The 23,756-nt window shown below is 48.0% G+C and overlaps 1 protein-coding gene across 4 annotated transcripts in view; it reads left to right on the top strand.

Moving 5' to 3' along the window:
• Positions 1-23,756, top strand: part of ME3 (malic enzyme 3) — a 331,140-nt gene that overhangs the window by 257,418 nt on the left and 49,966 nt on the right. For all 4 annotated transcript variants that reach the window (XM_007168485.2, XM_007168486.2, XM_057553842.1 and 1 more), the window contains 2 exons: positions 6,558-6,633; positions 16,642-16,803. In XM_007168485.2, coding sequence (XP_007168547.2) covers positions 6,558-6,633; positions 16,642-16,803 — 238 coding nt within the window. The remainder of the gene's footprint in view (positions 1-6,557; positions 6,634-16,641; positions 16,804-23,756) is intronic.

Genomic DNA, 23,756 nt, shown 5'->3' with positions numbered 1-23,756 from the left:
ACCAACCCCATCACCATGTATTGCTGGAGAAAATAGCAATAGCACTCTTCGAGTGGAAGTGGTTAAACCTGAAAGTAGATTGCTGAGAGCATCTAAGAAGTTTTCTTCCCTGGAAGTATCTTCTTTTTTTTTTTTTTTAAATTAATTAATTTATTTATTTATTTTTGGCCGTTTTGGGTCTTCGTTTCTGTGCGAGGCCTTTCTCTAGTTGCGGCAAGCGGGGGCCACTCTTCATCGCGGAGTATCTTCTTTTTGAGCTGGTCTAGATACAGTTCCACCAGGAAATTTGGCAAGCAACCCCCTAGGATCCTACCGGAACCTGCAGTCCATTTGTTTATCATCATAATCCCTCACTCTGCACATTTTACTTCCTCACCAACATGCATCAGAGAAAAATATTTCATTAGTGGCCCCAGTGCGCATCTCTGGTACATTTCAGTCCATATCCCTAGCTGTCTGTTGGGAACTAGATCCATGGAGAGAACAGGCAGTCTGGGTCAGTAGAGAGAGCCCTGGACTCAGGACCTTGGTTCAAGCAGGTTCTGCTGCTTATGAGCTGTGTGACCTCAAAGAAGTCACTTCACCTCTCTGGACTTCAATGTCCTTGTTTATAAAGTGAGGTCTTTGGACTAGATATCTCAGAATCCTCATCCAGGGCAATCCTTTTGGGATGATTTGTAGCTGCAAGTTATGTAATAGATGGAAGTGCACTTTGAGAAGTGATTAAAAGCTGTTAATACATTTCAAAAGGTTTTATTTTTGCAGTATGATCTCTTCAGAGAATAAAATGATATATACAAAAAAGAAAGTAGTCTTTTGAAATTTTAATAGCTCAAATTTAACTGTAAAATATTCATTTGAAGTGTCCCTCAGCCCTCTTCTTATCTTCTACAAAGAGAGCCTATTTTAATGTACCAGATTATTTCCACAATCAACACTTTTCCTGTGTTTAGGATTAACTGCATCAGAGCTTTGCTAAGGTCTAAAATGGTGCCTGTGTCTTACCCCTTAACATGTGAGCTTTTTTTTTTTTTTTTTTTTTTTTTTTTTTTTTTTTTTATAGATTTAGCCAGCTTATAACATCCTGACTTCTATTTATTTTGCTTTTTTTTTTTTTTTTTAATAGCTACTTTATTTATTTATTTATTTATTTTTGGCTGTGTTGGGTCTTCGGTTCGCGCAAGGGCTTTCTCCAGTTGCGGCAAGCGGGGGCCACTCCTCATCGCGGTGCGGGGACCGCTCTTCATCGCGGTGCGCGGGCCTCTCACTATCGCGGCCCCTCCCGTTGCGGGGCACAGGCTCCAGACGCGCAGGCTCAGTAGCTGTGGCTCACGGGCCCAGCCGCTCCGTGGCATGCGGGATCCTCCCAGACCAGGGCTCGAACCCGTGTCCCCTGCATTAGCAGGCAGATTCCCAACCACTGCGCCACCAGGGAAGCCCCAACATGTGAGCTTTTTTCTAAATATCATTACTAAGCTTCTATCTGGTAAAGACAAAGTTGAGAACAGGAGTTGTTTGGCTGAGGGACATTTCCAAAACAGGTCAGGGTCAAGAGCTGCTAAAGGCCAGGAATGCGTCATTGGGATTAATTAATGTGGGTAAATGACTTCCCCAAGGTCATTCCGATGAGTCATCAGTGAGCCTTGGGCTGAGACCTGGTTTTTCCAGCTGGGAAGAATTGGCCTCTTTGTTAACATTGTTGTTCCATGTGACTAGCTCTGGATGACCTGAGGGGAAGTTGCTTATGAATATGAGAGCTGCAGCTGTGGAAAAATAGAAGCTGGTGAAGAGTCACAGCCCTAACAAGACCTCCTCAGGCCACACCTCAGAGCAGCAGCTGGTTTGGAGGTAGAGGAGGTGGTTCTTTGAAAGGATCCAGATGTATAGGCTCACCTTGGCCCACTTACCCTTTTACCGACACCAAGACAGGTACCACTATTTAAACTTCAGGATGGCTTGAAGCATCCTGAACTTCAGTCCTTGGAGTTCATTATTATCAACACAGTGTGATTTTTCCAAACTCAAACTGCCTAGAGATGATCCTTAGCGACAAGTTCCAAAAAGCCAATCCGATACTTGGTTTTGTCTTGATTGATACAACTGAGTGCCCCATGATCATTTCAGAATGGCACAACAAACTCCTGGAACTTTTTCTCAAACCTAATGAATAAGTTAATTCAAAGACCCACACCGCCCCCAATCAACATGCTGGAAAGAGCCCAGCAACTCCCAAGTCTTAGGCTCTGGGGTTTTCCTCCCCACTGGCCTGTCCACTGCCTTCATACATGCATTTCCCCACTCTAAGCCACAGGCACAGCCCAGCACCACCCAGCCCAGCACACTGATCCCTTGAGCATGATATAACAGCACACACATTAAAGTTTCCTTCGCTCCAGCTTTATTCAGCACCTTTCATCTTCATCCCTCATAGTTCACTTACTCACTTCTCCACTTATTCAGAAATTATGTATGAGCGTCCATTATGGACTAAGTCTGGGCATACAGTGGTCAACAACAACAGAATAAATGTTCACCTTGCCCTGATGAAGCTTACAGACTAACGGGGGAAAGATATTAACCAAATAGCCACACAAATAACTGTAATAGGTTTGTGTATGTAAGTATGGGGTATTTTGAGAATATATAACAAGGAGCCCCAGCTTTGACTTGGAAGTCATCAGAAGAATAAGTAGAAATTAACTAAACATAGAGTGAAGAGAGGCAGGGGGTACCAGGCAGAGGGAATAGTATGTGAACTTGCCCTGGAGTAAGAAAATCATGGCACATGGAGGAATGGAAAGAAGGCCAGTGCAGCCGATGACTGGAGAATGAAATCAGGATGAAGAAGTTGACAAATGCTAGGCCACACGGGGCCTTGCAGGTAGACCATGCTAAGGACTTGGGTCTTCATTCCAAGAACCATGGAAAGACATGAAGGATATTTATCACAAGGGATAACACAGTAAGGTTTTGGAGTTCCCTGGTGGTCCAGTGGTTGCAACTCAGCACTTCCACTGCTGTAGCGCAGGTTCAATCCCTGGTCAGGGAACTAAGATCCCACAAGCCACGGCCAAAAAAATCACATGGTAAGGCTTTGATTTCAAGAACATCACTCTTTCTACTGTGTAGAAAATAGATTAGATAGAGACAAGAGAGGATGTTACAAAGTTATTTTGGTGCTTTAAGGAAGAGCTATTGGGAGCCTGGACCAGGTAGGTGGTGTCGTGGATGAAATAAAGTATATGAACCAGGAGCTAATTACAGAGTAGAAAGGAAGGACTTGGCAAGGGGTTGCATAAAAGGGGAGAGGACAGTGTCAAGGATGCTTCCAGGGGTCTGGGGTTGTTAAACTAGATGTATGGGGGTAATAGTCACTGAGAAAGGGAGCAAGAGAAGAGAATCAAGTTTGTCTTGGGTTTTTGTTTTGTCTTGTCTTTGAGTCATAGTGATGCAAGTTTAGATCATAAATTTGGTTTTGGACAGGTTAAGTTTGAAGTGCCTTTGAGACATACAAATGGAGATGTCAAGCAAGCAGTTAAATATAAAGGTCTAGAACAATGGCTCTAAAGCCAGGGTCACGTTTGCTCCCCAGGAGACATTTACCAATGTCTGGAGACATTTTTGGTTGTCACAACAGGGCGTGGGGTGCAACTGGCATCTAGTGGGTAGAGACCAGGACACTGCCAAACATTCTACAGCACACAGGACATCCCCACCCCTTGCAGCAAAGGGTTATCCAACCCAAAATGTCAACAGTGCCCAAGGTGAGAATCTCTGGTCTACAGATACTTGAGAGTCACTGGCCAAAAGCCTTGGGCACCGATGAGATTATATAGAGGAAGAATAAGAGTAAGGAGGAGAATGGGATAGTGCAAGTTTTTGAGGAACTGTAACACCTGATAGGGGGATGACCCAGCACGAGGGACTAAGAAGAAACGGCCTGAGAGGCAGAAGAAAACTCACAGAGAGTGGAGTCGCAGAAGCCAGAGGTTGGGTGGGGAGTGCTTTAAAGTGTCAGATGCTGTTGAGAAGCCAAAGGACATGGGGACTAGAAAGCTGCTGCCATTTATGGACGTGGATGTCATCGGTGGCCTTGGCAAGAGCAGTGTTGGCAGCACGATATTAAGAAAAGACATGTTTCAGTGGAAGATGAAAAAATGGAGGTGGCTAGTGTAGACAATACTTTCAAGAAGTTTGGCTATGGAAGGAAGGAGAGAGAAAGAACAGTCTTGGCAAGGAACGTGAAAGTCAAGAGTACTTTGGGCTTTGGTGGTGTTTTTCTTGTTTTGTTTAAATTTTTTATTGTGGAAAATGTCTTAACATGTATAAAGTAAGCAGACTATTATAATGGACCTCTCTGTACCCTAGATTCTGTGAACTCTGGAGTGTTTTGTTCCTCAGAAGAGTAAGTTTTGTTCTAGGAAGGAATTAACTTGGCCAGACTCAAATTCCAAACTCTGTCCCTACTGGTCTGCAGCAACGGAAGTCTCTGCTGGGTTCTTTCAGCGTTCAGCTGCAGCTTTTTTTTTCTTTTTTTTGCCAGGCCCTTGGGTATGCATAGCTGAGTGGTCAGCCAGTGATTTGGGCAGGTTTTACACACAGACTTGGAAGTTCATCCTCTCTGCATCTCCTTCCCTTCCAGAACTTTCCCCTTCACTTCCTGACTGCTTTTCCAGCTCCAACTCACTTCTCTGACACCTCAAGCTAGTAAGACTTTGGCTTTCTGCTGCCCCAAGTTGCTTGCAGATTAGACTGCTCTCAGGCAAAAGCTACAAATTTGCGAATCTCAAAGGATATAATTCCTGCTTTCGAAGGTAGATTCCCGTCCAGTGTCTGCCTGTTTTTGGCCAATTTCCATTGCCTTAATTTAAAATAATTTTGTAACGTAACAATAACATAAATTGTTTAACAATTTACCATCTCATCATTGTTATCTGCAGAAATGTTATTCTGTCCAAGTGACTCTGTCACTACCAGAAGCCAGAAGTTTTTAAGATGATAGACTTGGGCATATTTTAGGGCTAATGGAAAATCTAGTAGAGTGAGAGATTGAGAGAGACAGAGAGAGGGAGGAGGGATAATCAAGGATGTGAGGCTCTGTAATTTTCACTGGAACAAGAGGAATAAAGAGGTTGGCTGTGGATGCATTCGTTTGTAGATTCGCTGGTGGGAAACTGACAGAGATGCTTCCTGTGACATCAGAGACAAGGTCACTAGGGCATTGGGGGGGTGGGGGGGAAAGGTGAGGCAGTTGGAGGTTTGAGAACAGAGGATTTTGAAACAGTCTTTGCAAAGAGTGAAAAGAGTGAATTTTGACCAGAGAAACTCTGTAGGCACAGAGGCTGGTCAGTACTGAGAGTCTATGTGGGTTGACAAGGATGAGTGGATGGTGGTGCCGATCAGTCTGCCCTGTAGTAAGATTGTTTCCATCTGCCTTCGGCTGCCTGGGTGGAAATGCACAGGGAGCGGAAAGTGGGTTTCCTCCAGGGATGAGAGTTTTACAAGACTGATGAGACCAAAGAGCAGAGCCATGGGTGTTTACAGTATGGACGAGGGCATGACTTAAATAATGAGTCACAAAATTCAAGCACCTCTTAAAGCCATGACAAGCGTTTTTTGGAAGTGCTCTCTGATTTAGCCAAGGCAAGTAGAATGGGGAACTGTTCTCCCACACCTCCCCAACCTACTCACACTGGCAAAAACAGACCGAGTATTTGGCCCTGGGCACTTCACGTGTCAAAGGAGTCTCTCTCTTGGGTGCGTTGGACGAAAAAAGGAAAAGAAGGAAGTGGTACAAACTACTTGCCATCCTCTGCACCATTCCCCACCTCCCCTCCCCAGGTACATATTCTCTCACCACTGATCCCAGGATAGAAGATTCAGATCCACAGACTTAGGTCTAAACATTAAAAGTTCTAAGTCAGGCTAATAAACTGTTGAGTAAAATATGTCTCATCCTCCTACCCTTACAAATATACCTTCATGATGGTCTGGAAGGCCAAGTTTGAATTTAGAATTCTCAGACTCTAAAACTGGCTCAAGGCTGGCAGCCCACCCCTCTTCCCATCCCCAGCTCCATCCCCCACTGCAAGAGGCCATGTGTACGTGTGTCTGGACATCACAACCCACACGGCCAAGTACCAGTCATAGCCTCAGGCTTAGGGACCCACCCACTGCAGTGTAGTCTGTACTTGGAAGGAGGGACCCAGAGAAAAGGCTCACAGAGTCCCTAAAAGCAGCCTTGAGACCACTCAATCAGAGAATTCTGGGGTCCTGTGTGCCTGATCTAGAGAGAGGAAGGAAGGTACAGGCTCTGTGAACACAGGCTCCAGGTGGGTACATCCCTCGGCCCCATGGACCTCTTTGCCCTCTGGAGAAGAAGAGTTGGAGGAAAACCAGAGCAGGGCTCTCTACATTGCTGGGGCTTTGGGCAGGGACCCCTTTTGCCCAGGTCTATGGTTAAAATGAACTGATGCAACGATACACAGTACTTGTGGTCTTTGCTCTGTTCCTAGTCTGACCGGTTACTCTGTGTGTATGTGTTTTTCTTTTCCCAGTGGGCTGTTTATCACCATTCATGACAAGGGCCATCTTGCAACAATGCTGAACTCTTGGCCAGAAGATAATATTAAGGTATGGCCCTGTTTTCTTTGATATTGCTCTATTGTTGGATGAATCCTTTCAGCCTGGGCTAGAGTCATTCTCAGCTATGAAATGGGCCATTACAACACTGAAGGCAAGACACTGCATCCCTTCCCCAGGCCCAGACCATAGACCAGTTACAGCCAAGCACAAACGCACCACGGAGTAAAGGCTTGCATTAACCAAGCATCCGTGTAAAAATGTCTATTATTATTATTATTAATAGTAGTAGTAGTGCATGTATTGAGTACCCGCTGAATATACACTGCCAGTTTCCATGGTGGATTCAGGGAAAAATCCAACATAGACCCTCTTCTCAAGTGGCTGACTTTTCATGAGGAAAATAAGACAGAGCCACCAAAGATTAACAGGTGGAAGCTGACCAGAGATAAACAAGGCACACTGAAGAGCTGGGGGTGTTCAAGGAGGCCGAGATTACTTTTAGCCTGAAGGGGATCTGGGAAGACTTAGTGGAAGAGGTGACATTGGAGCAAGGCCTTGAGTTGAGGGGTAGAGTTTGGACGGTCAGGCGTTGGAGGGACTAGGATGGAGGGCAGGGCCATTCTGCACCAAGAGAAAAGTTTTATGATGAGCGATGTCTTCACACCTGGCTGTACACCGCAGTGTATGTGTTGGGCGGGGGGGAAGGGACGCATATGCAGAGTGACAAAATGAACCTGGCACTGTTTCCTGGAGCATCGATTTTACTTGAAACCTTTAAGGAAACTTTTTTATATGTAACAAACAGAATGTAATATAGAATGCAAAATTAGTGAAGCTTTGTAGAAACATGTTAGCCTCTGGCTGTGTCCCCGGATCTCCTCCTGTCATGGGGACTTCTATGGAAGAGTTTCAGGGACTCTGGATTCTAAGATCATTGTCACTTCTGCAAACAAATGGGTGAAGCAAAATTACAGAACATCTGCTGGCTGCTTGGTGAGGGCATCTCTGGCACTCGAGCAGGGGAGGGGTTGGACCTGACCAAGCCCAGTATATGTACCTCTCGGGGCAATGCTGGAAGGCTGAGAGTTGTTTGCTCTCAGGCCCTCCCTCCCTCCGTCCCTGCCCCTTCCCTGGGCCACCTCCCTCCACCAGGCACTGAGTACAGCTTCTCTCTACCTACCTCTCCTTGTGTCCCACCCACTTCTGGCCCTCTCGGGGGTGTGGTGACATTCAGAACCAGAGCCAGTAGGGCAAGACCTTGGCTCTCAGGAGCCAGGCCTGAGCCACAGCTGAGGCCCTTGGACTCCAGTCCTGGCCTCGATGAAGAGCTCAATTCGTACGTCTCTGTCTGGGTGTGAAGTGCCCTGTGCTCTTCTTTCCTGCCTATCTGCTTAGACTCTGGTTACATGCAGGCCTTGGCCCTGCAAGTTTTGGTCCCAGTCCCAGAAGAAGCAAGTTTCCAAGGTGTGTTTAGGATGAATCTATAATAAAATCTTGAGCACATTAAGGGAAACCAGCTCACTCGATGGGAAGTTAACTCCAGCCTTCCCTGTGAGGACATGCTCTGAGGTCCTACAGACTAATCTTTCCTCCTTCCTGGACGGTTCAGCCGTGGTGAAACTTGTCCACAGTAGGCACTCAGTAGATGCTTGCTGAGTTGAATGAACTCAGTAGATGGACACGATGAACATCTTCCAGGTACCAGGCCCTGTGCCAGGAGCAGGGAGATGGGGGTCTGCACTAACATCTATGGTGCTTCTGTGCAAGCTATGAGGAATTAAAAAATAAGTTGAAAAGACACCCCCTTTTAACCAGTAAGAGAAAAGCGCCGCTTCCTCCAGCCTGGCACAGGGCCTTGGTGAGGGGCTCATGGGCTGGATTTCAGGTCCCCATCACTTCTCTTGTCAGGGTGTAACTTTACAAAACTGCACCCAGGGCTCTGCTTTGAGGAGTGTAGAATGAGAAAAACACAGACCCCGACCCTAAATTGCTTCACTCTGACTGGGAAATCCAGATATGAATTCAAAATAGAACCTCGGCTGCTAAGTATCCATGGACTTCAACCAACATATTCTGAGAACCTTCTAAGTGTCTCCAGAGAGATGGAGATGCACCTGTTGTGATTTTAGAGAAAGAGAAATGAGGGCTATGGGGTCACCCTGGGAGAGGTGGAACTCGGCACGCCTCAAACAAGGAGAAGTATCCAGAGCCTCTAGGAAAAGCATAAGTTACATGAGTAGATATCTGGGCCAGTGCATCTAATTCAGTTGCATTCAACAGCCGTTTAGTAACATCTGTTCTGTAAGAGTTCCCTGGGGGTTCAGGGATAAAGAAGGTGCACAGGCCCAACTTCAAGGAGCTTGCAGGCTAGTTAGAGAGACTGACCTGGAAACAATTACAGTAGACTGTCTGTGCTGCCAAAGACAGGAGCCCGAGGATGAGGAGCAAACAGGGTGACTTGTTGGCCCCTCACCCTGCAGTACCCCAGAGTGGCTGGCTGAATGCCTGGGGCCACCTCTCCCCCTCCACCCTATACTCCTGTTTCACTTTGGAGGAGCCCAGAAGTCAGTCTCAGAAACTAACTAACTAACTATGTAGAAGAGTCAACTCTGGCTTTGCAACCAGGCAGACCTGAGTTCTGGTCTTGAATCTTCCATTTACCTGCTGTGTGTGCAGATAACCTCTCTAATCTCATAACAGGAAATTGTGAGGATTAACTATGATAAAGTCTGTACAACACTGAAGGGCACTTGAATGGACACTGTCATTGCTGGAGGTGGACAAGGCAGCTGTAGCACACACAGCAGTGCAGGCAAGAGACTGAAGATGCCTAAGGGTGGCCGAGGAGGGGGTCCCCTTACCAGGGAACCACAGACCACAAAAGGGCAGCCAGTCGATTTGGTCCCTAGAGATGTTTGATTTAAAGTGACTTTTGAAAATTTTGAATTCTTAGACAACATTTTAAAATTAAGAGACTTCATTTGAAAAAAAAAATTTTTTTAAACCCTGGATTTCTGGCTTCTCTAGAAAAACCAGGAGCTCTGAATATTGGGCCCATAGTTTGGCATGTGTACAAGTCAAATAGGACTGATCAGGTTACCCCTAGTCCCTACCCTGCCCCATCACCGGCCTTTTTCTGGACGGTCCTTCCCTCTCACTCCAGGGCTGCCCTTTCAAAGGTTCAGAATGTTCTAAGCCACAGTTTTTCTTGTTTATTGGTGTGTTTTCTCCAGTTACCTTTAAAAGAGGAGATGGAGAACTCCTTCCCTAAGTAGGGAATCTCTGCTCGTTATCCCTTTCATGGTACTTTGGTGCTAACGGAGACTCCCCTTCAGTATTTCATTTGATTTTCACACTGTGATCAGAGTGGAGTAAGGAGTGCTTCTGAAACCCCCCAGGGGGTCTTGGAGAAGGGGTAGGGTAGGGGCGTGACTTTTCTCAGATGAGCAAGCTGGTGTTAAGTGGTACCCACAGTCATCCACAAGTAAGAGATGATGTCACCCAGAGCCCTGCTGCTGAGCCATTGCTTCCCCAGCTTCTGAATAGCGCAGGCAGGCAGAGCTTTTCAAGGCACAGGTATCTCTGGACCCTGATGTTGTTGGCTGGAGGGGAGGAGTGGTTCAGAGAAGCTTCTGAAACAACTCAGAAGATAAAAGCTGAGTTTCTGTGGCTTCCCAGCCAGAAAGCGGAACTGCAAACTGAGATGTAATAGGAGTAGGCTGTGAGGGAAGTGAGGCCAAAGCTCAGGTCTTGGGGACCATGAAGTTTTGTGGGCCCCTCTTGCTCAGGGAGGACGGGCCAGCCTGGCCCACCCAGAGCTTTCCAGCATAAATCACAAAGGGGAGTGAGAACTGCTTTTCTGACTCTTTCCCACAGAGGCCATTTCCCGGAGCCAGGAGGAATGCTCAGCTCAGAAAAGCCCTCCTCCCCAAGAGCTTTCCCAAGATCCTCAATCTCTCCTTCATCCCAGTCCCAGCAGCTCTGGGGAGGAGGTGCTGGGAGGTGGCCGAGTACTGGAGCCAAAGGAGCATTGCCTGCCTCTGGGCACCAACCACTTGGGCCTTTAAACTTGGACCAGACGTTAGTGCTAAGTGCCTGCCTGTCATGCACATGCCCACCATGGGTTAAACCCCACTCGGTGTCAGCAGTTGGATTTCCCGAGAAACATTCTCTGAGATGGAGATTGGCATATTAGGGAGTGCTCTTGGGATCAACACCTCTAGAAGGAAAGGAAGCAGGACAGGGAAGAGGGAGAGAGGTTGGGCTAAGTGGGCGCCCCCGGAAGACCCAGCTGAGTGCACGAGGAGGCTCATGAGCAGGGATGGTCCTTCAGAGTCATCCTGAGTTGGGCCAAGGGATCTGGGCCTTGGTACATACCCCTGCATCCATCATTCATTGGTTGTGGGCTGCTGCCCTGGGAACGGGGTCAAGGTGGCTCTCTTCAGTCGAGGAAAATCCCAGAATAGGCTCATAGCTGAGGGTACCACTGGGGGAATAACCCCTTCATTCCTAAAAGGGGAATCTGGGCGGCACAGCACCCTATCCACCTCACCAGCATTCTGCTAAGTGCTCTACACAGACTAACTCACTGACTTCTCCCAGTGACCCTCCAAGAGGCAGGGGTTGTTATCCTCCCCATCTTATAGACAAGGAAGCTGAGAGGTTAGCTCAGCTTTGCTCATGAGGGATGGAACCAAGATTTGAGATCCCGGACTGTGCATTATTTATGTTGTGGAGAGAGAGAAAAAAGGAGGAGCAGGAGGAGGAAAGGGAAGGATAAGCGGGAAGGAAGGAACAGCAGGAGGAAGGAGAGGGCGTCACACACAGTGCTATGGGCAGCCCATTCCCAAAGCTCCAAGTCCAGGGAAACCAGAGCCAGAGCAAGCAAGGAGGCATGATCCTCCGATCAGTCCTGGGTCAGCCCCACTGGGTCCACCTAGGCTGAGGGAGGTGGCGGTCAGTCAGAAGCTAGGCAGACAGAGAAAGAATGGGCCGCACCATCCCTCAGTCGTCTGAATCTCCTCCTCGCCATCTGAAATACTGCAGAGGGGTTATGAGTTGTAAAAGCCATCCTAACAAGGAAACTGTGATCGATCCAGTCCACTGGTAGCTATTGCTGGGCTCTAAAGCCCCAGGATGCTGCTCAAGTTTGCCCTCAGCCTTTTGACCCCGACTTCTCCAGTGACCCACAGCTCTAGCTCCACTGATGTCACGAAAAACAGGATGCAGCATCTTCTCTCTGAACTTGTTCATCTACTCCAGTTCTGAATTCAGTCCCATGGAGAAGAGCCTTTGCTCTCTGTGTTGGATCTATGACATTGTCCATCGGTTACTGAGTTCATATCACATTGCAGGCCCCAAGCTAAGTGCTAAAGAATCAAAGAGGACAAGACCCTTTACTTGCCCTTAAAGAGTTGCTATGAAAGACAAGGAAATATATATAACTATAATACAAAGAAGAAAGGGATAGATGCTCTGGGAGAGGAAAATGCTATAGGAATGCAGAGTTGGGAGTGATAACTTCCAGAAGGGAAGCTTCATGGACGGAAGTGACTTTTGAACTGTTCCTTGAAACATGCAAGGATGGTAGGGTTTGGATCAAGGAGATACACGGATTGAGGTGTAAAATGGCGTGTAGTCAAGAAAACACACACTTTATAAAGATTAACAGCATTTCAGTTTGGATGCAGCATGGAGTGGATAAAGGGGAAATTCAAAGAGCAGATTGGGCGTAGACCACGGAAGGCCTCAAATGTCAGTTGAGGATGTTTGAGCTTTATTTTATAGGCATCAGGAGCCATTGGAGGTTTGGGAGCAAGAGCGTGACAAATCTGGGTGTGCTTTGGAAAAATGAAATGGAGTAGGGAGAATCCAAGAATAGAAAGACCAATCAGGGGACCACTAAAGTGGTCAAGTGAGATGCGGATGGGCTGGTCTAAGGTTAGCAATAGGGATGAAGATCATGAAACAGGTGAGAAAAATTGAAGCAGGTCAAATCAGCAGAACTTGGTGACCAATTGACTGTGGTTGACTGATGACAGAGAGAAGAACTCAAAGCAGATTGGACAGTTTTGAGCCTGGGAGATAGGAGATAACAGAGTGAGGGAGGAGAGCAGAAGTGGAAAGTTGAAAAGGAGAAAAAGGGAAAAGCAGATTCATTTGGTAAAGGACTTGGAGGATTGGAGAGGACTATTGGACATCCAAGTGGCAATCTCTGGCAGATGGTGAGCTGTAAGTATTTGCTTAGAGATGACAGTATTTGCCATTGGAATGAATGACAACGTCAAGGTTAGAATGCTGTTGAGTTTCTCATGGCCGGACTTTCTTAAAAGCTGCCAAGGTCTCCCCTTGGTTTCCTTTTCACTCACTCATTTAACAGATATAATTGTTGCATGGCCTTTCTATGGTGAGGCTGAACTAAAGAGAGATGAAACAATTAAAAATTCTACTATGTAATCTTTGCCCCAAATAATAACCAACAATATAATCATACAAGCAGTGACCATTTGCCAATCACTTACAAGGCACAAGGCACCTGGTTAAAATGAGACACTTATTATTTCATTTCATCTTTACAACAAGCTGACGAGTTGGACATTATTATTGTTCCCATTTTATGGAAAATTAAAACTCAGAAAAGTTATCTGATGACCCAAGATTACATATTGGTGGGTTATCAAGGAACCTAGATCCAAATACTGGTTATCAGACGCCAAAACCCCTGCCATTAACCTTTAGGCTGTTTGGTGAGATTAAATGTACATTTTTTTAAATGTTAAATGAGAACCCAAATGCTATCACCATCAGATTTTTAAATCGCACCTATGCAGGGCTTGGCAAGCAGTAGGTACTTAATAAATGTTTGCAGAAGGCAGGCAGGCAGACAGGAAGGTTGAGCAGGCCAGGTGCGTGGTAGATACAGCAAGTGCCAGGAGAAATCACACTGGGTTGTAACGGGCAGGATTTGCACTGCTGGAGAAAGAGCAGGAAGAGACAGGAGTATAGAGGCTGAGAGGCTAGAGATTATTGGTGAATTCGGAGTGTGTCTGATGGGAGTGAGGCCAGTTCTGCTAGAGGGGGCAATTGTGTGTAGAGTTTCAGAAGGTATGTTGGGTTCCTGTCATTAAAGAGATAAGCCTTTTGGACTCTATTTTATGGACAGTTAGAAGTCACTAAAGGCCTTTGAGCCTGGTTGTGAAGCTGTTGCAGTAATCCAGCCATTAGCACTACAGGATGGAGAGTGGATGACAGGTGGAGGTGAGACATTCCCTCGGAGGAGTCAGGCATGTAGTCAGGCACCTTTGGACATCCCCAGGCTGGGAGGGTGGCCCTGCAGAGCCCCGCTACCATCTTTCTTTTTTTTTTTTTTTTGGCCACACTGCGCGGCATGCGGGATCTTAGTTCCCCAACCAGGGATCGAACCCATGCCCCCTGCATTGGGAGCGTGGAGTTTTAACCACCAAACTGCCAGGGAAGTCCCCCTGCTACCATCTTGAAAGGCCCCAGAGTTATAAGGAGAACACCCTGGAGTCGTAGCTGATTTCCTCTGTTGAACTCCGTGTCACTCACTGCCCCTCAGCAGAGAGAAATCTAAGAGAATGGGAACCAGAATAAGGAGGCTTTGTTTAGGAGAGGTGGTAGAGAAATGCCCAGAGTTTGGGCACTGAGGGGCAGCATGAAGGCACAGGCTCCACTGGGGAGAGCTGCCAGCAGGGGGTCAGAGGCTGCAGAGAGGGTGGCACCAAGACAGGACAGGACTTTGCCAAGAGCACAGGTGCTTTTTCCCAGCCCAGCGGGGTTGTAGAAGGAGCCCTGAACCAGGTACCCGAAGCCCGATTAGAATCTCGACTTGCCACATACACAAGCAAGGTGCCCTTGGTAAGTCATCTAATATTTCTAAGATAACTGATGTGGAAACATCCAGCGCAGTGCCTGGCGGTTGGCTGATACTTAACAAATATGTACAGAACGTGAAGGTCCAGGAGCTTCAGTTTGTTCACCTGTGAAACACAGATAACTATCCCAGACGGGCCTCCCTGCCAGGGCGGGGGATGCAGGACGGGGACACTCGCCCTAGAGGCAGGAGACCAAGCTAAGGGGGACAGCACGACCTTCATGGGTCCGCTGCTCTCTCCGGAGCCCCCTTTGCAGCAGTGGAGGTGTGGTTTTACGAGTTTCTACACCTGTTTCTACCAAAAGGCAGCACAGCCCTGTGTGCTCTCACCCTGGGAGAGAGAAGATTCCACGGAGCCTGTGGGTGCTGGATCATAAGCCCTCCCCAGTAGGCGTGGGTCTTCGTCTCTTTATCCCCGGCGCCCACCACTGTACCTGCGTGGAGTAAACTGACCTCCACGGTGCTGGGGCCAACCAGGACGTCCACAGCTCAGAGCTGGTCCTAAGTCCTGACCCAGAGCTGCTTCCAGTGGAGGGCTGGGTGGCCCCATAAACTCCACTCATTTAGAGATGGAGGGAACCAGTGCTGCAGAGCCAGTTGGGGTGACCTATAAACAACTTCACTATCACCCTGGCGGGTTCTTCTTGGCCTGACATTCAGGGCCCCTCCCAGTCTGACTTTCCATTCTCTCCTTTCGTGGGACCTGAACCCACACACACAGCCTACATTCCCCCCACTTCTACCCTGAAACTTAATTTCCTTTTTTTAAAGATTTTTTTGATGTGGACCATTTTTAAATTTATTTATTTACTTATTTATGGCTGCGTTGGGTCTTCGTTTCTGTGCGAGGGCTTTCTCTAGTTGCGGCAAGCGGGGGCCACTCTTCATCGCGGTGCGCGGGCCTCTCACTATCGCGGCCTCTCTTGTTGCGGAGCACAGGCTCCAGACGCGCAGGCTCAGTAATTGTGGCTCACGGGCCTAGTTGCTCCACGGCATGTGGGATCTTCCCAGACCAGGGCTCGAACCCGTGTCCCCTGCATTGGCAGGCAGATTCTCAACCACTGCGCCACCAGGGAAGCCCCCTTAATTTCCTTTTGCATCAAATACCTTTCTCCCCAGCTGCACCCCTAATGGATAATCTCCACTTGTCCAAAGTGTGGCACATGTGTCCCCTCATCTAAGAAGGGTTATCCTACAGGAAGTACCTCTCCCTTTTCTCAATCTCTGCTGCCCTTGAGCTGTTCCGCTGCCCTCACACTTTCCCCCCAGAGTCAGTATAACTATACATGTTCCATCTCTCTTTTGCCCATTAGTCCTTTAGAGGGCTGGGTCCACGCATTCTTGTTTTTATGGATGAGCAAACTGAACCTCCGTCCCCCAGGATTTGGCACACTGTCTTTTACAAAGTAGGTGTTTCATAAAGATGTATTGAATGAATGAATGAGGGAATGAATAGCCATCATTATCATATGATTATTTCTGTCACCACTCTCAGCTCCATCAGCATCTGTTAATTCACAGTAGGTAAGCCTGGAACTAGTACTATGTCTAGTACCTACTATGCCTTCGGTGATTTTTTGCCAAAACACAAAGATAATCCCAGTACAGCTTGAGAACCCTCCTGGTTTCACGTGGAATAGTGACCCTAGCAGATGTCACAAGGAGCTCTGTTTTTTGCAGATTGGATTTATTATACCCCGGAACACGGCGGAGAGCACATATATGGGTCTCTAAACCCTGGGGCTGTAGTAGCAGCATAAACACTTGTTTTATTATCTCCTTTCATTCTGCCTTCCCTCCCTGTCCCCAACCCCAGATCTCAAGCTGAGAGAGTCTGCTTAATTTCTTTGAGGGAGAATGAGTCGGTGTGGGTTCCCTCCAGCTGTTCCTGCAGGAACAGAACCTCGGAATGCAGGCCGGTGTCCTTCCATCATCTCACCTCGGTGGGGTTTCTCTCCAGCCCTGCCAGAAAGGGGAGGGGATGGGGGAAGGACCCGCCACCTACAGTTGAAAGAATCCTTTGGCCTTATCCCAGAGAAGCTGTTTCATCCCGCAGCAGAGGCGGTGGGCGTCCAGTCGGCAGGCCTGCCATGCTGTACAAACGAGCACTTCGTCACAGGAGGTGCTGTCCCGGATTGATGGCGTCCTGCTTTGTCTTTCAGGCTGTGGTGGTGACTGATGGGGAGCGCATCCTGGGCCTGGGAGACCTGGGCTGCTACGGCATGGGCATCCCCGTGGGCAAGCTGGCCCTGTACACGGCGTGCGGAGGCGTCAACCCGCAGCAGTGCCTCCCTGTCCTGCTGGACGTGGGCACCAACAACGAGGTAATGCGCTGCCTGGGCCGGGAGCCAGAGGGTGGCAGCTGGGATGGCGTGGGGAGCACCTCTGCGTGGTGGTTCTGTTTACAAAGCATCAGGCCGTTTCATTCTGGGGTCCCCGCTGCCAGGACACCTCCCCTACATGGCTGTGACGCCAGGACCTCTCTCCTCCCTGGTTGCCCACCCCACTCTCCCAGTCCCTTCCTCTTCCCCCAGCCACTGCTGGGTCTTCTTGCCCCCCTACCTCCTGCCAAGGTACCCCCTGCGCGGGCTTTCTGTGCTTCCTTGTCCCGTGTCCCTAGGCAGCTTCCATTGCCCTCATGGCCCCTCTCTGATCCATTAGTGAAGAAAGCCGCTGAGGCGAGAGTGGCTGCTGGGCTGTGTTTTTTCAGCATTTTAGAGGCCAGCTACCCCTGTAAAAGGATTAAAACTCAAAGCACCAGGACCAAGGGCTGAAATGTCTGGATCAGGCAGATGAGCATCCTGCAAGCCCAGGGAGAGAAACTGACCCGAGCTGTGGCTGAGGGCCACCTGCAGGCTTCCAGGAGGTTTAGGATTTAAGGAGCTCAAAGCCCAGCCAAGAGTTTGTCTGCTCTGGGTACCACCACGCTGGGTCACGGTGTTTGTACATGTCTGCAGTTCTCAGCTCTGTGTCTCTGTATCATGAACATAAAAGAATTTCTTCTTGATGATATTTATCTCTGGGTTTAAAATCAGTGCATGTCCATCTGAGAAAAACGTTTTCTCATGTTCATTGAGAAAGCTCCAGAGAAGTATTAAAAATAAAATATTAGTCACACAGCCAGTAATAATCATTGTTTACAATTTGGGATATTTCTTTCTAGCCTTATCCCTCTGAAACGTTTATAAAAACGAAATTAAGTTTATATTGCATATACAGTTTTGTATCCTGCTTTTTTTTTTTAAATTTTATTTATTTATTTATTTATGGCTGTGTTGGGTCTTCGTTTCTGTGCGAGGGCTTTCTCTAGTTGTGGCAAGCGGGGGCCACTCCTCATCGCGGCGCGCGGGCCTCTCACTATCGCAGCCTCTCTTGTTGCGGAGCACAGGCTCCAGACGCGCAGGCTCAGCAATTGTGGCTCACGGGCCCAGTTGCTCCGCGGCATGTGGGGTCTTCCCAGACCAGGGCTCGAACCCGTGTCCCCTGCATTGGCAGGCAGATTCTCAACCACTGCGCCACCAGGGAAGCCCTGTATCCTGCTTTTTAAAGTGTAACGTATGTCATGAGTTTTCTCCCAGGTCACTAGCCATTATTCCACAATGTCATTTTCATAGCTGCCTGGCGTATCACAATTCACGTAAGAAACCCTCCACTCTTGGACATTTAGGTTGTTTCTGGTCTTCTTGCAAATATAATTGTGCTCTGATACCCGTTTTTGCAGATCAGTCTTTCCATCTCTGATGATTTCCCAAGGATACATTCCTAGAAAAGGAAATATTGAAGCAAAGGGAATGGTCATTTTTTAGATTCTCGATTCATATTGTCAAAAAGCTTATACTTATTTGCCTTCTGAGTTGATCTTTCTCTAGAAAACTTGTTGTGACTCTGCATGGCCTCCTTCCTCCCTGGATGCCACACAACATCCTCATTTCTAAACAAGAACAAGCACTGTAGCCTCTAATGAGAAGTGATGCTTATTCAGGCTTCATCCACAGATACGGTCAAATGAAGGAGCAGCAGACAGACCTGGCTTCAGAGCTGAGAACTCATGGGGGTGGGAGGGGGATGAGGGAGGACAAGGGGAGCATGAGAAGTGCTGGCCGGGGAAGCAGGGACCCTGGTCCCGGTACCCCTGACAGCCGGGTGAGTCCCTGTACCTGTCTAGATACCATCCCCTTCTGGTACAATTAGGGCCTGGACCAGAAAGTTACTAGGTGTCCTCCCACCGCTAAATCTCTCCTCCATATGCTCCCCGCCAGCCTAGGAGAAGGGAGGCTGCGTGGTGGCACAGCCTCATAGCTGCTCATCAAGACCCATCTTCAAGGTCTGCTCTGCACTGTGGTTCTCCTCCCCAGCCACACACCTGGGTTTTGCTGAAATTGTCCCTCAGCCACAAAGGACATGTGTGTGTGGAACCGCACAAACATGGATGAGGATAGCAAACTTTGTGTTAGTTACTATTCCCATCCATCACCTCCTGCCGTGTTCCAACTGGATTTGTTTGAGACCGTCTCTCTCTCTCTCTCTCTCTCTCTCCAAAAAGCTGGCTCTAGGCAAGAAGTGGAACGGCTTGAGACTGATTCTGAGGCCACTGCATCCCTTGGAAGGGTGTTGGTTGCCTCTTGCAGATGCCTTAGATCCTTTATCACTGAAGGTCCAGCACTCAGCAGTGATGTGCTAAAGTTTAGAGTTAGTGCCAACTTGTAGCAAACCCACCAGAAAAGATGGTGAGAAACTATGAGTAATCAGGGCCAGGCCCTTTTCACAGACTACCCTGTTTAAGCCTGACAATAACCCTGTGAGTGGAGCTCAGTTATTACCCTCTTTTTACAGCTGAGGAAACTGAGGCCCAGGGAGATTAATTGGCCCAAGAAGATCTGCTATAAGTGGCAAGAGTGGGGTCCTAATGCACATGAGTGTTCCTCTCCCCACACCATACCACACTGCCTGCCCGGGTTTTTGGTGCTTTATGAGTAAAGATTATGTCTTGACTTTTAGAATTTTTATTACTAAAGTAACTTTAAAACATTATTCAAAATTTTAAGAGGAGAAGGAAATGGCATTTCTCCCACTATGCTACGTTTGTGCTCCTGTCTGATGTTTCTCTGTGCGTATACATAGATGTAGTTACAGTATTACCTAATTAATCATACTGTGCCCCTAATTTTGTTCTGATTTCTTCAATGAAGATTATTTTGTGGGCACTTTCTCTTTACTTTTTTTTTTTAAAGTTTATGAAGTGTTTAGTAGGTGTCAGGCATTCTGCTAGGCTGAGGGAGATAAATGAGAGCCAGGCGTGGGTGGAATCTTTTAGTTGTCAGTGTTTCAACACTGTCACCTAATTGATCATTTTAATGGCTCATGTGTTACATCTCCTCAAAGTGTCTGCTTCTCCCCCCCCCCCCCCTGGGGCTTTCGGCCTCTGCCTCAGCTCTCCCTCCTGGGTGTGGAAGGGAGAGAGTTGTGGAAGGACCAGAGGATTCCCCAGCTGAGGGGACAGGGCACAGCCTGACCTGCCATGCAACACCACAGACGCGAGAGAAAGCAGTGTTCACCACGTCCAGTAAGACCTATGCCAGCACCTGCAATGGCCAGGCATAGTTCTGGGCCCTTGTATATTTCAATCTCATTTCATTCTCTCTCTTTTTCTTTTTATATTTATTTATTTTATTTATTTATTTAATTAATTTTTTTAGCTGCGTCGGGTCTTAGTTGGGGCACGCAGGATCTTCGTTAAGGCAGGCGGGATCTTTATTGTTGAGGTGCATGGGCTCTTTGTTGCGGCGCTCAGGCTTCTCTCCAGTTGTGGCGTGCGTGTTTTCTCTCTCTAGTTGTGGCACGTGGGCTTAGTGGCCTGACCAGGGATCGTACCCGCCTCCCCTGCATTGGAAGATGGATTCATTACCACTGGACCGCCGGGGAAGTGCCTCAATCTCATTTCGTTCTCACACCAACTGTATGAGATACTGTTCTCCCCTTTTTAAGATGAGGGAACTGAGATTGACACACATTAACTACTTACTTCAGGTCACACGGCTCTAAGTGTTGGAGCTGGGATTTGAACCCAGGTCTCTCTGGCACCGGAGTGGCCTTGTCTACTGTGGCACATTGCTCCAAGATGTCAAGTGTTTGTGTCACAGGCTGGGTAATGAAGACTGAGAAAGTAGGTGTTTCACACAGTCTGTGTTCCATGGACACTCAGGATCAAACTAGGGCACACCGATGCCATTTTCACAGCCCTCCCCCGCAAAGAAAGGTGAACTCCCGCCAGACCTTCTTCAAGAAAGTTACAAAGAGGCCAACACTGGGAAGACGGAAGACAATGATTTCTCTCTTTTCAAATGCATTGACTATGTGATCTCCCACACTAGAGTTCTTTTCTAAAAATAATCAGATTGCAAGATTTTTCCCCTAGAAGTCTGGGGGCATGTCTGTCACCCAGAGCAAGCCACAGCAACAGGAGAGGGAAGCTCCGCCTCGCAGCTTCCGTCTCTCGTGGCGGTGCAGGGAGGGTGCTGCTGTGAAGGCTTTAGTTTCAGAACAACTAGACCATCTGTGTGTGTGTCTCTATAAAAAACTCCTGAGGCAAAAGGAGCTTTAATCAGAGTCAAAGAAAACACCCCTCCAGGTTTCCTGTTGAAGGAAAACATCTGCTATCTACAGCCCTGAAACTCTGAGTCACTTTTACCTGCCGATGCCAGGAGGTTTGGAAAAATAAATATGTGAGACGTGATCCCATGAAGGAGGGACATCCCGTGATGAAGTTCCAAAGGGCCAGGGGGAGGGAGCCCCGCCCAGTTAGACAGGGCACCTGCTCCGGCCCTCCCTCCCTTGTGTCTGTGTGTGGATTGGTTTGTACATCTTGTTTCATACACACACAGCAGAGTCACAGACTGTTCACATTAGATATCATACTTACCAGATATTACATATAAATACTTCTCACTCAACCCCCTCGTTTCACATGGGAAAAGGGGCCCCAGGGCAGAAATGGCTTCCCCCCAGGTTTGAGTCCAAGCCCAGTGCTTGTCCCACTCTGTGCTAAAGGTTCTGTGGGACAACCCAGGGCTTGGCTTCTCCTGCGGAAGTCTTGATCCTCAGTGGAATTTTCCTCTCAAGGAGATGCTGCGAAAGTCTCTGTGAAAATGACTAAAGAGGGGGATGGAGGGGACAGATTATCAACAGAGCCTGGTAGACTGTGCCTTGGGTGTTACTGGTTGCTGAGGCAGCGTGGGATCGCCCACAGAGCTGGGTGTGGAAGGGTTCCTTCCACCTGGCAAGGTTGTCTTTATTGCAGCTCATAAATAGTCAGCATTCACCCGTGGGGCCATCGGGCGCAGGCTCTCTGTGCACATGTGACCAGTGAAGGGGCCCTTCCTAGGACCTTTGTAGCTTACCCTTGGGCTTAACTGAGCATCCAGAGAAATACGTGGTGGGCATAACTGTCACCCGGAGGGGGAAAGTGCACCGTGTCCACACTGGGAACCCAATCCCATGACCTCCCCAGACCCCCAGATGCTCTCTGAGTAACATCTTCATGTGCCCGTTGCTCTGCAAGATAAATATTTTTCCAGACCAAGAGGTTCGTCTCTCTTCCAGCTTACACCCAGTGCTCAATGATATGGCAAGTGAAGACGAGCCAGCCAGTTTGCTTTCCATGACGTTTAGTCTGCAAGATTTTTCACCTTAGAAAGAGCCAGGCACACAGCCATGGAGGGTATATTCAACTCGCACAGCAGAGGGGGAAACTCTGGTTCATCTGCTTTGGATAGAGCCTTAACCTGAAGGCTTACTTAGTGCCAACGGGAACTTGGCAACTACCTAGCAGAGGGGAAGCAGCAGGCTCAGAGGTGAGGAAGCTGATCCCACCTGGGAAGACCCCTGCTCTAGAAGCTGTCATTTCCACCCTGTTGCTTCCACCAAATTCGTTTTGTGACCTTAGGCAGTTCATTTAACCTTTCTGGGTCTCAAAAACTCGTTTGGAGGAAGCCCAACCAAGTGATTTCTAAGACTTTCCTAGTTCTTAATTCAGCATCTCCTTAGCCCAGTCCTAGAATAAATGCAACTCACATCAGTAAACACTTTTTAATGGCCTGCGATGCACCAGCACTGTAAAACGTCACTAGGGAGATGCACATGAATAAGGACCCTTTCCTCAAAGAGCTTGCATTATGCAACAGAGATCATTACTATCCCTATTGGACAGAGAAGTAAAATGAAGCAGGGACAAGTACCCCAAGTCGCAGAGCTAGTTAAGTGACAGAGCCTGAATTCAAACCCAGGTATGTACGATTCCAAAGCCCAGAGCCCCTTCTGAGTCTAAAACCACGCTGTCCTGAGGGTGCTCCGGGAGAGCATCTGACCAGGGCCACTGGGCCAGGCAATGCCCTGTCCTCTGCGGCACACTGCCTCCCAGCTTCAAGACTCCTTCTGCCTCTCTTGATGGGGTTACCAGATTTAGCAAAGAAAAATACAGGATGCAAGTTAAGTTTAAATTTTGGATAAATAGCGAATCATTTTTTAACATAAGTATGTTCCATGCAAAACTTGGGGCATATTTATACTAAATATATATATATAATCTCCTATCTGAAATTCACATTTAACTGGGTGTCCTGTATTTTATCTGGCAATACTGCCTTCTGGAAACTTCTCTCTTTAACATTTATGTGACAAAGTTCAGGATAGAGGAGGGCTGCCAGGGGAGGGTCCAGGCCAGTTCATAGTCCCACATCTTGCTGGCAGTCATTCTTGTAACCAATCACTTGGTGGGACACAGGGCAGAATGTGGATTTCTTGTTCCATGTGGTACCAAGACAGTGTGGAAGCTCCACCCTCTGCTGTTTTTGAGAAGTCATTTTCCCGCCTGCCAAAGGAAAGCCAGCTGGCTGGAGATGTGGACACGGTCTTTCCCCAGACCCCATTCAGGCTGTCACTGCTCCCCAACGTGGTCTACAGGACCAGCTGGACCTTCCAGCCACTACTGGACTCTTCCAGGAGGACCGGGAGGGTCAGGAGCCGAACCCACATTCCCTGGTCCCCACAATGTCAAATGATGGGGTGGAAAGGGCGCTGTCATGAGACCCAGTCAAAGCAAGGCTCAGTTTCAGCTTAGATACTTTCTGGCTGTGTGAGTTTGGGCAATTTATTTAAACTCTTGAACTCCACCTTCCTCATCTGTAAAATGGGCATGAGAGTATGTAAGACAGAAGGATCAAACTACTTTTGATTCATAAGGAGTGAATTACCAGAAAGTTCTGTACAAGTATAAGAAGCT

Source organism: Balaenoptera acutorostrata, chromosome 9 (genome assembly GCF_949987535.1).
Source record: "Balaenoptera acutorostrata chromosome 9, mBalAcu1.1, whole genome shotgun sequence".
Lineage (NCBI taxonomy): Eukaryota > Metazoa > Chordata > Mammalia > Artiodactyla > Balaenopteridae > Balaenoptera > Balaenoptera acutorostrata.
The sequence above is the reverse complement of the archived record's forward strand: the minus strand, read 5'-3'. Positions and strand labels throughout refer to the sequence as shown.